Genomic DNA, 11,863 nt, shown 5'->3' with positions numbered 1-11,863 from the left:
GTATGACAAAACAAATCTTTTTTACTGCTCTAATTACATTGGCAACCTGTTTATAATAGCAATAAAGGCACCTCGGGGGCTTGTGGTATATAACCAATATACAACGACTAAGGGCTGTTCTTATACATGACGCAACGCGGAGTGCTAGGAGACAGCCCTTAGCCGTGGTATATGCCACACCCCCTCGGGCCTTTTTGCTTAAATAATCAATTTCCCTGTGATCTTTCCAAGTACATAGTGCTTATTACCTGATTATAATAAGCTATAGCAGGTAATGGCCCAAAAATAATTACATTCTTGTATTCCAACACCTGAGATGGAAAGATACATTTTGCCCCAATAAGAAATGCGTAGATGACATTGATACTGTTCTGATGTCAGTATGCAAACTGATGCTAAACGGGTTATAGATTAATCAACTGAATGAATGGAATATGCTAATTGTTTACCAACTGTGTTATTCAATTATCTAGCACAGAGGTAATTAACATACTTGAGACCTATTTTAGCAGCACTGGAAAAAAATGTAACTCAGGGACTCTGAGACATACAGTATTCTGACGATTGATCTAGAGACATACATAATAGTGAGGTTTGATCTAGTTCAAGACAAGCATAACATGAATTTAGGCCAGTGCTTTTTAATGATCTCTTATAATCCACTTTTAGATTCTAAAAGGGACAATTCTACATTTTCTACCTCGACCAAAAACATGATAGTAAAATTGTTGGTTTTAGTGGGGGTAAAGACGGCCGTTCGTGAGATGGGGAGTATGGAGCACGACAGCCTGTGGTTGTTATTGGGAGTGTAGGGACTGGAGAGACATCCATGAGATGTTGACAGCCTCAGCACTGCCATAGCTGGGTCTCTGGGGAACTACTGCTGGAGCAGATTTTAGACGGTTATTTTATTCAGAAAAACATTTTGTCGCCAATTAGGTCCGGGAGTAGCTGGGATGCGTCTGCTTGTAGAAGTTCTGAGAGGCAAAACAGAATGTATTTTGAGGACGGGTATGTTTGGAAAAGTAGGGAAGAGATTTTTACTGGGTTCTGAAAGCAAGTCTCTTTGGTGGCTGTAAACCTGTCATGTTTTCACACTAGTGTTCCTTTTTGGTAAATAGGGTATATTAGTCGGTAATCTCCATTGGGTTACATTGCTCATATTTTCAATCCAGTTGTAGAAACCTTGCAAGGAACGGTCTGTATACACTTGTTTACTAGTACTAGTAATTTCTAGACAGGTAATTTGTAGTTGGGTGGACATTTCCTCACATCTCAAAGCATAAGGTAGCATAAAGATGTGTACACTTGTTCTTAAACATTTATTTTACTGCGTAAACTTCAGAAATAGGTAGCCTTGGGATTTCAATGGAATCCAATGTTTTCGCCATGAAGGTAAAGTTTGTGAGTACAGCTACAAGCATCTTATTTTGTGCAAAGCAAGCCTTTAGGAAAACCAGTGCCTAGATTTAGGAAAACTAGTACAAAATAAAGTACAACTTTTGCATATTAGAAAAAAACTTCATGTTCCTATCAACCCCTGAGCCAAAACATTTTACTCACTAAGCGGTAGCCTACTTAAAAAATGTTTCCACTCATTTGTGTGTTCATATGATTTCACCCAGAGCGGTAGGCCAAGGCAATGATCTTCAGTGGATTTGCTCTCTCCCTGTACCTAATGATGATGACCCTCTTCAGTGGAAGCAGACGGGCAGAAATTCAGTGACCCATTGTGACTCAAATTAACCCCACAGAACAGGAACAGAGGGCAAGGCCTCACCTCCATGCAGGCCATAATTAAAGCCTTTTGAAGGGGATGGAATCAGGGGAATTGAGTCAGAATTAGTGCTTTTGGCAGACAAACTGCTCAAGTGGAATCCCAGTTGACTACACTTACTGGACATCAATGTTACATTTAATGAGAGTCCATTGACTGGTTCAACTATTTCCAGTTTGCTGTTACGAGTAATTTTAAGGGCTTGGGAGATATACAGTTGAAGTCGGAAGTTTACATCCACTTAGGTTGGAGTCATTAAAACTCGTTTTTCAACCACTCCACAAATTTTTTGTTAACAAACTATAGTTTTGGCAAGTCGGTTAGGACATCTACTTTGTGCATGACACAAGTAATTTTTCAAACATTTGTTTAACGACAGATTATTTTATTACTGTATCACAATTCCACTGGCTCAGAAGTTTACATACACTGAGTTGACTGTGCCTATAAACACCTTGGAAATTTCCAGAAAACTATGTCATGGCTTTAGAAGCTTCTGATAGGCTAATTGACATAATTTGAGTCAATTGGAGGTGCACCTATGGATGTATTTCAAGGCCTACCTTCAAACTCAGTACCTCTTTGCTTGACATCATGGGAAATTCAAAAGAAATCAGCCAAGACCTCAGAAATAAAATGTAGACCTCCACAAGTCTGGTTCATCCTTGGGAGAAATTTCGAAACGCCTGAATGTACCACGTTCATCTGTACAAACAATAGTACGCAAGTATAAACACCATGGGACCACGCAGCCATCATACCGCTCAGGAAGGAGGCACGTTCTGTCTCCTAGAGATGAACGTACTGTGGTGCGAAAAGTGCAAATCAATCCCAGAACAACAGCAAAGGACCTTGTGAAGATGCTGGAGGAAACCAGTACAAAGTATCTTTATCCACAGTAAAAAGAGTCCTATATTGACATAACCTGAAAGGCCGCTAAGCAAGGAAGAAACCACTGCTCCAAAACCCCCATTAAAAAAACAGATTACGGTTTGCAACTGCACATGGGGACAAATATCGTACTTTTTGGAGAAATGTCCTCTGGTCTGATGAAACAAAAATATAACTGTTTAGCCATAATGATCATCGTTATGTTTGGAAGAAAAAGGGGGAGGCTTACAAGCCGAAGAACACCATCCCAACCGTGAATCACGGGGGTGGCAGCATCATGTTGTGATGGTGCTTTGCTGCAGGAGGGACTGGTGCACTTCACAAAAAAGATGGCATCATTATGGGGATATATTGAAGCAACATCTCAAGACATCAGTCAGGAAGTTAAAGCTTGGTCACAAATGTGTCTTCAAAATGGACAATGACCCCAAGCATACTTTCAAAGTTGTGGCAAAATTGCTTAAGGACAACAAAGTCAAGGTATTGGTGGCCGTCACAAAGCCCTGACCTCAATCCTATAGAAAATGTGTGTGCAGAACTAAAAAAGCGTGTGCGTGCAAGGAGGCCTACAAACCTGACTCAGTTACACCAGCTCTGTCAGGAGGAATGGGCAAAAATTCACCCAACTTATTGTGGGAAGCTTGTGGAAGGCTACCCGAAATGTTTGACCCAAGTTAAACAATTTAAAGGCAATGTTACACTTCTGTCAATTTGTAAATGGTATGTAAACTTCTGACCCACTGGGAATGTGATGAATGAAATAAAAGCTGAAATAAATCATTCTCTCTACTATTATTCTGACATGTCACATTCTTCAAATAAAGTGGTGATCGTAATTGACCTAAAACAGGGAATTTTTACTAGGATTAAATGTCAGGAATTGTGAAAAACTGAGTTTAAATGTATTTGGCTAAGGTGTATGTAAACTTCCGACTTCAACTGTATACTGATTAACTCTGAGCAGCCAGAGGTACTGTTAATGACAAATAACTAATATGTAATCTGAGGTGACATGTACTGTGACTACAATGGTTAAATGTCATTATTTTTTACATTCATCTAATGAGACCATGTTGGCACCAGTCATGAGGAGTGACTACAGACCAGAAAAAAATGTTATTTTTCTGAGGGAAGAATATGAGAATACATATGTTCCCTTAATGATTCAGAATGCCGGATTTATATTTCATGAGATCTAGGCCTATCGAACGTGGTGTACACTGCCAGCACATTGTCTGCTAATTCAGTGATATTACGGATATCCGAGTCATTAGCAATAACGTTTGGTGTGCTGTGGTTAAACACAGTGTGTGGTTAATTGTCAGAGTGAATTAAGATGAGGCTAATGTGTTGTTAGTGGGGTGTGGTTTGTAAAGGCATTGTGGAGAAGTGGGAAGGAATGTTAGATTTCTGTTGAGAAAAAAACATTACATTGTGGATAGGAATAAAGCATTTAAATAGGGATGCACTTGTGTTAAACAGTAGAACAGCACTGTGTTCAACTGAAAGCTAAGCAGTATACCGTGACGTGTGACTGATAACTAGGTACAAATAAGTGGATAACTATTGGTAACACACTGTAGGAATAAGTGGATGGAACGGTCAAATAAGTACATAACTCTGTAGATAGGTATAAAGGCCCAGTGTTTGACCCAGAACAGTACTCCATTACATAATTTGACTGTCCACACACACACACACACACACACACACACAGCCCCATGCAGGATAACAAGGTCAGTAATATTGTCAGAGGAGCAAGTCAAGGAAAAGTACCTCTTCAGTACATCTAAAATACACTCTTCTCCGTATTTATTTGGACAGTCAAGATTTGTTCTTTTTTTGCTTTATACTCCAGCATTTTGGATTTGAAATCAAATGTGTCATATGAGGCGACAGTAGATGATGTCACCTTTAATTTGAGGGTATTTTCATAAATATATGTTAACTAGGCAAGTCAGTTAAGAAGAAATTCTTATTTTCAATGACAGCCTACTAGGGAACAGTGGGTTTACAGCCTTGTTCATGAGCAGAACGACAGATTTTTACCTTGTCAGCCAGGGGATTCAATCAAGCAACCTTTCGGTTACGGGCACAACGCTCTAGCCACTAGGCTACCTGCCGGCCCATATCTAAAACGCCCATTTGAAGAAGTCATAAATATTTGGACAAATTCACTTATAGTGTATTAAAGTAGTAAAAAGTGTAGTATATGATCCCATATGTATAGCAATGACTACATCGCGCTTGTGACTCTACAAACTTGTTGATGCATTTACATCTTGTTTTGGTTGATTCTGATTATATTTTGCTCAATAGGAACTGATTGGTGAATGATGACTGGAGTACTGTAAATACGATTTTTCTGAACAGTAAATTAGTCCTGACAATGCCATGACTAAGAAAAATCATAAATGAATCATGATGAGTGAGAAAGTTACAGAGGTTACAACAAAACATGCTAACCTCTCACCATTACCAATAACATGGGATGTTAGCATTTTTGGGGGGGTATGATCTTTGCGACCCAACACGTTTGTAGTCACAAGCTTGATGTAGCTTTGTGTACTAGGAATATGCGACCAAATACTAGACTGTTGACTACTTTAATACACCGTAACTAAATTTGTCCAAATACATAGTGTTTTCTTTTCTAAATGGTAAAACAGATATTTATGAAAATACCCTCAAACAAAAGGTAATACTTTCGCATTGATTACAGAGCCAAACAAATGAAAAATGCTTCACTGTCCAAATAAATACGGAGGGGAGTGTAAATTATATGTTTCAATGAGCCTATAATCTTCTGACTGAAATGACAATGAATGATATCAAATCACATATCACATAATGGCTCTTTTATTTGCAAAAAGCTTAACTTCTATATTTACATTTTGTGCAAAAACATTTAAAGGTTTCAAGGACTTTACATCGTAAGTTAACCTCAAGGCACATACATGGGACAACAACAATATTTTATCATGAGAAAAAAGAAATGTAACTTTGGTTCCTAAGTAGCATATTAGTTTATGTTGTTAAAGTCAAAACAACTCAATGTCGAAATGAAAAGCCATATTAGCCGAGAACCCCAAGCCAAATGACATGCATTGTTAATTTTCAGCATACTTTCTTCTGTCAAATGATACATGAACAAATAACCTGTCGTTGTTCATATTATTCCATTAATTCGACCCAGCAGCTGTAAGAGAAAGTGTTCATTATCCAAAACACAGAAAGTGTAATTGCTGAAGACTTCTAGTTTGCTGAGGACTTTTATGTTGGTCTACAAGGTGTATTTCACATGAGGGATTTGCCGTCAAACTGAACAAAGACAACTAAAAAATGTATTCAATTTTATTCACTTGGGTGCTTATTTTGATTCGACCTCTCAGTGATTTAACATAATTATTCCAATGAGAATGAATGAGCTTTAAGGAAATTACCATCAAAGCCTGAAACTAATAAACAGAGGTTACAGTCTCTCTTTTTCTTTCACTCTTTCTCCCTCTTTCTCGAATGTGTTCGGTCTAATTCCATTGGTCACGCCATTGCGTTTTGTGTACTTTCTTCAAATGAGGGAGGGAATTAAGAGTAATGTACTGCCACAACTAAACAACAAGGCTTGTCAGTCACTTTGTATCATTACCCAGCACCACTCAAGGCGTCGTTACGAATGAACAGGCTTTCATTATTAACTATGTGTTGGGTCTATTGCCGTCTGTCACTCGTCGTTTTTTTCCCACCAATATGAAAATATGTGCTTTCCATACAGTAACTATTCAATTACTGTCATTGTCTCTTTCACAGTTTAAACATTGCTTCTTCTCTGAAAAAAGTCCTTGAACAAACTAAGTGCAGTTAGCCGGTACAGTACTGCATAAAGGTAAGGCAATAAATGGACCTCTATCACTTCTTAGAACATTCTTTAATTTGGGGAAGTGTTGCAACAGGTTGGCCTGAAAGACTAACATTACATTTAAATCCTAATCACGAGTGAAAATAAAGATACTTTGCTATGTGGGATTATTGTCAGACAGGCTGACTTTGCCACAGGCAGGTAGGAAGTGTTCAGTGGATATATAACCTGTTAAAGCACTACGGCCATGTAGCAGTCTGACCTTAGGTCAGTAAATGTCGGTGGGATGTTTTACATAACTTGCCATGCAGCAGTGTCAAACTGACCTTAGGTTAGCTTACGCCAGTGGGGATTATTGGACGTAACTTCTAATGTGTATCAAACTGACTTCAGGTCAGCTTCCGTTGGTGGGGCTTTAACACAGGGTGATAAACCGATATGTGTACGTTCGTAGACAAAGTGGAGACACTTTGATAACCACAGAAGAGCAACTGTTATTTCTAAATGAAACAAATGTATTTCTGATTTATAAATATACATTTGACTCAAAACCCTATGAAAGCACACATGAAAGCTTAAGCATCAACATGAATAATGGCATTATAGTGTCTATTGCGTCATAAGTTCCCTATCTACTATTTCTGGATCTACTAAAGGAGTTATTACTAACGGCAGATATGCACTGGCATGGCAATTATTCAAAGAGAGACAAGACAACAGAGAATTTTGTCCATTAACGCCCGATCGCAAAACGAGCGTTCCACCCTTAAAATGGTGTTTACTATTAATACTTTCAAATTCTAGCCAAACCAATGCAATGTAGTGGTTTTTACGGTGTATTTAAGCCAGTGACTTGGTGCCCTGTGAATGGTTAAACTCTTGTCATTTGACCTTCCCCTCTCTCTCTCTCACTCTTCTCCCTCTCCCAGCTTGTGATTCGAACTGCCAAGTGAAAAATAACGTCTGCATATTTTCTCCCTTTTATGGATGAGGATTATGAGTGGGGCAGAGGGGGGGGGGGATTCTTTGAACTCGGTCTGCAAAATAAAATCTTGTCAAAGCAAATAAAGTCTGAGTAAGAAGTGCATGATAAAGAATCCTCAGTGGCACCAGACATTCCTATCTGAGAGCCAACATTGTTTGGAATTGATGATGAATGTGTAGCTCGAACCAATCAATCAATTAATCAGTAGAATAGTCCATCCCATGTAGACAATAAAACACATCACATGCTACAGTTGGAAAGTCCTTCTATCAACACATTGTAAAGCAGATAACAGATAAACGCCTTGATTGTTTGTGATTCACTCAATTTTCATTTGAGTACTTAACAATGGAGGACAAAAGAAAGACAGAGGAATGTATATCTGTGAGTGTATCTCCTACACATTCATCATCACGGCAGACACCACCCGGCAAAGACAAGACACGCAACACAACCTCATGGACCTCCGCCATGATAATATCCGTATCATTTAGCCGCAGAACAACAGAGCTGAGCATTTTAAATGATTCCATAAGTAGCTCCGCGACCATTAATACTCTAAACAATGCCATTTGAGAATGAGTAATGTAATGCATCTGAGGTAATGGACTCATAGGATGCTGGAGGTAAGGGATCTCAGACTACCGCTACCTCTCTCTCTACTCTATACTGACTGAGAAAACATGCCCCCTAGCGGCCACAACTGGAAAAACCTCCTGTGTCAATGGAGGCAAACCTATTTCCCTCCCATCCCTACCACATTGAAAAGTGTTCACTTAGTCCTGTTAAGGTAGTCTCCCTACCATCCCTTCCACATTCAAACGTGTTCACTTAGTCTTGTGAGGGCAAAAGGGGGTGTTGAAAAGTGTGCCCATTCCTCTGATGGGATTTCCACAAAAAGCTCATTTGAATGGCTGCTTACACTCTCGGTTGCATTTGGAAGTGCACTTTGATTCTTTAAAAAAATACCACCAGTGCTTATTTTCCACTGCAGTCTAATCAGCAGTGTTAGTTTTCCCAGCCCACTGTGTTATCTTAACTAGTGTTTCTGGGAGGGGGTGGCTCTGCACAAAGGCCATATTTTTGCTTCTGTGGTTAGCAAAGAGTCCCAGCCCTCATAGCGCCCAACAACCCAAAAACCTGACAGACAGGACACCGTTTGTCAGAACCAACCCAGCGTGCCGTGATTGTACAAATTTCTATGTACAGACAATACTTGAGCAAAAACCACTTACTGTATTTAAAACCCGCTGATTAGAAAAAACATATGTATTCCTTTTTTACTAAGAATAAAAAAGATTGCAGATAGAATTCCACATTATTGTCCACAGTATAAATTACATCGTAGACAGAACTTGGAAATATATATGGTACAGTATATTTAACTAGTTTTTTTTTCTTTTTCTGTCAGACAACCGGTGTGGGAATATCCTGTGAGAAGCATCACGTGTGGCAGAACTCGCTGCTGGGAACATTGCTGCTCTTGCAGTAGGCTAAGCTATTGTCACTGAGGTGGCAGTCTCTGAAGCCGATGCCTCCGTTGGGTGTGTAGATGGGCTGAATCCTGAAATCCCCTTTCAAAAGTTGCTCATTGTTCAGCGAGACTATCTGAAAGCTGGTCTCAGTCATTTCCAGTATAGAGTTATCCTTTTTGGTCCCTGCCTCGCAGTAGTCGTCTTTTCTCCTGCCCCGGTTGTATTTCCACTTGGACGACTCCGAGCGGCTCTTCTTGTGCATGTGCCAACAAAACAGGCTCAGCAGTATTACCAGGACGACCAGGACGGCCCCACCGATCACCCCGGCCAAAAGGAGGGTGGAGTGGGCGTCCTGTTGGGCTTGCTCTGACCCTGTGGCCTTGTTGTTATTGGAGTTGGATGAGGACGACTTGGTCCTGGCCTCGGAGCATATTGTATCCTCGCCTGGGCGGTAGGAGTTGAGGGTGTCCAGTACGTACACACAGATCCGGTACACTGACTTGGGCTCCAGGTTGGTCAAGCTTAGCTTCCGCCTGTCCCCACTCAGCGTCCTCTCGCGGCTGACGTCGCTCATTAGGCTCTTGCCCATCTTGACCCAGGTCACCTTGTAGGCCGTAACGGTGAAGTAGGAAGCCCAGCTCACTTCGATGCAGGAGGCGTTGACCACGTGGAAGGATATCCGTAAGGGATCCTCGTAAGGGGGCAGGGGTCCAGCGTGGTGGGGAGGCAGGGCAGGGGGAAGGGAGGGCGATGTGAGGTAGGAGGAAGATGTGGAGATGGGGATGGAAGTGGTCATGGCGGTGGTAAGGAAGGTGGTGGAGGCGGTGGTGGGGAGTTGGGGGTGTGGGGGCGTAGAGCGCAGGGTGGGCCAGAGGTCGGGCTGGAGGTCTGTCCCGCCTGAGCACTGGATAGCATCCAGGGTGAGTTCTCTGATTGCCATGCCGCGCACCCTCTCAGGGCTCTGGCACATGAACCCGCGCACGTTGATGGAGCCTGGCAGCGACTTGAGCCACACCACCACCCATTTGACAGTGCAGTCACAGCGCCACGGGTTGTTCCGAACGGTGAGCTGTCTGAGGCTGATGAGGCCGTCAAAGACCCCCTGTGTCAGCGTCTGCAACTGGTTGTTGGATATATCCAGTCTCTCGAGCCTCTGAAGGTCAGAGAAGGCCATCACTGGAATATGGTCCATCTGATTATCCTGCAGGCTGAGCTTGACCAGGGACTGGGTCGGGAGGAGGGGTGGGGGGAACGTCAGAGAGTTACGAGCCAGCGCCAGCTCCCGGAGGGTGGACAGCTCCTGGAACGTCCCCGGGGCCACGCCCTCGTCCGTCAACAAGTTCCCATCCAGCAGTAGGCGTTGGAGCCGCGTCACGTTCTGAAACGCTTCCTCAGCGATGACGGCGATGCGGTTCTCGTCCAATCGCAGCTCCTTGAGGTCCTCCGGAAGACCAATGGGGACACTGCTCAGGTGGTTCTTGGTGAGGAAGAGCAGCTTGAGGCTGACGGCCTCCCGGAACGCCCCCTCCTCCACCCCCACGGTAGAGATGGAGTTATCATCCAGGTGGAGCTCCTCTAGGCGGGGAAGCTGGGCCAAGGCAGCCCTGGAGATGGTCTGGATGTTGTTCTCCTGCAGGTGGAGCACCCGGATGTTCTTGGGCAGGTTGAGAGGAAACTCATCCAGCTGGTTGCCGTAGAGAAATACAGTCTCCACGGAGGCCACATTGTGTAGTTCCCATGGGAACCCAGCGTTGTTGATCTGGTTATTGTGGAGGTAGAGGATCTTGTAGCCCTCTGTCACCCCCAGAGGTACCGATGTCAGGCTCCGCTCGTTGCAGTAAACAAATGTTTTGTCGCAGCGGCACTCCTCCGGGCACGAGGCTGCGGGGCGGCTGAAGTGCAAGTTGAGGCTCAGGAGGACTGTCAACCAGAAACGCAGAAATGACCCCCAATTTTTATTCCACAGCCTGACATGAAACTCCATAGTGGAAAAACAGAAGGAGAGGAACGGCCTCAAAAAGCAACAACAAAAAATTTATTAAAAAGGGAAAAGGATTGAAGGCGATGAAGTAAATCCCCCAAAATAGTCGACAAAAACGAACGTCCTCTAAAATAGTTTGATAATGCTCAGTTCACTTCTTCACGGGGTGGTAGAACAGGAAGCCGTAGGGTTAGGCTTAATCCCCTGTAATTGGTTAGTCCTCAGCTTTAAGAGGAAGGAGTGTCGCATTAGGAAGAGCAGGTCCTCTGACTGAAGCTGACTCTGACTCCATCCATGCTGATATATTAGACCATGGCAGGGCTCCACAGTCTCAGCTCCTCCTCAAAGCCCAAGCCTGGGCCAATTTAATGCCAAGTCGCAGCTGAGAGCTACCGTGTCCGGGGCCTCCTTCTCTCCTCTCCTCGCCACACGCCCGTCAACGTCACACACTGCTGGTCCCCGCCCGGGGCAGCGTCCAGGTGGTGTGACATTTGGATCCAGAGACCTGTTCCACAAGACAAAAGAAAGGTGAGATAAGTGGGGGGGGGGGGGGGGGGGGGGGTGGTCTGTTTTTCTCCGTGAGAAAAAAAGAGCTGTCTATAACTCACTTGCACACCAAGGCTGAAAAAATTACTCTGTTTCACATACATATTCAGACCCATAAACACATAGATCGTAGACACACACTCACACACACTCTCTCTCTCTCTGTCTCGCTCACACACACAAACATACTTAACCCACACACTGACACTCACACCTTTGAAATTTATGCACAGGCTATTTCTTTCACAATTTCAAACCGTCTGATAAAAATGCAGGAGCGTTCTAGCACATCCGGTTTAGCAGACATAAAGGGGCTTTCATTCCTTCCTCTCGGTCAAAGAGGAGAGAATAT

General features: G+C 42.9%; 1 protein-coding gene across 1 annotated transcript in view; it reads right to left on the bottom strand.

Moving 5' to 3' along the window:
- Positions 1 to 5,504: 5,504 nt before the first annotated feature.
- The window catches only part of LOC120024467 (leucine-rich repeat transmembrane protein FLRT2-like), a 35,948-nt gene continuing 29,589 nt past the window's right edge, over positions 5,505 to 11,863 (bottom strand). The window contains exon 2 of the mRNA XM_038968717.1: positions 5,505 to 11,470. Coding sequence (XP_038824645.1) covers positions 8,953 to 10,968 — 2,016 coding nt within the window. The 5' untranslated portion in view covers positions 10,969 to 11,470 and the 3' untranslated portion in view covers positions 5,505 to 8,952. The remainder of the gene's footprint in view (positions 11,471 to 11,863) is intronic.

Source organism: Salvelinus namaycush, chromosome 29 (genome assembly GCF_016432855.1).
Source record: "Salvelinus namaycush isolate Seneca chromosome 29, SaNama_1.0, whole genome shotgun sequence".
Classification (NCBI taxonomy): domain Eukaryota; kingdom Metazoa; phylum Chordata; class Actinopteri; order Salmoniformes; family Salmonidae; genus Salvelinus; species Salvelinus namaycush.
Note: the sequence above shows the minus strand (reverse complement) of the source record. Positions and strands in the feature narration are given on the sequence as shown.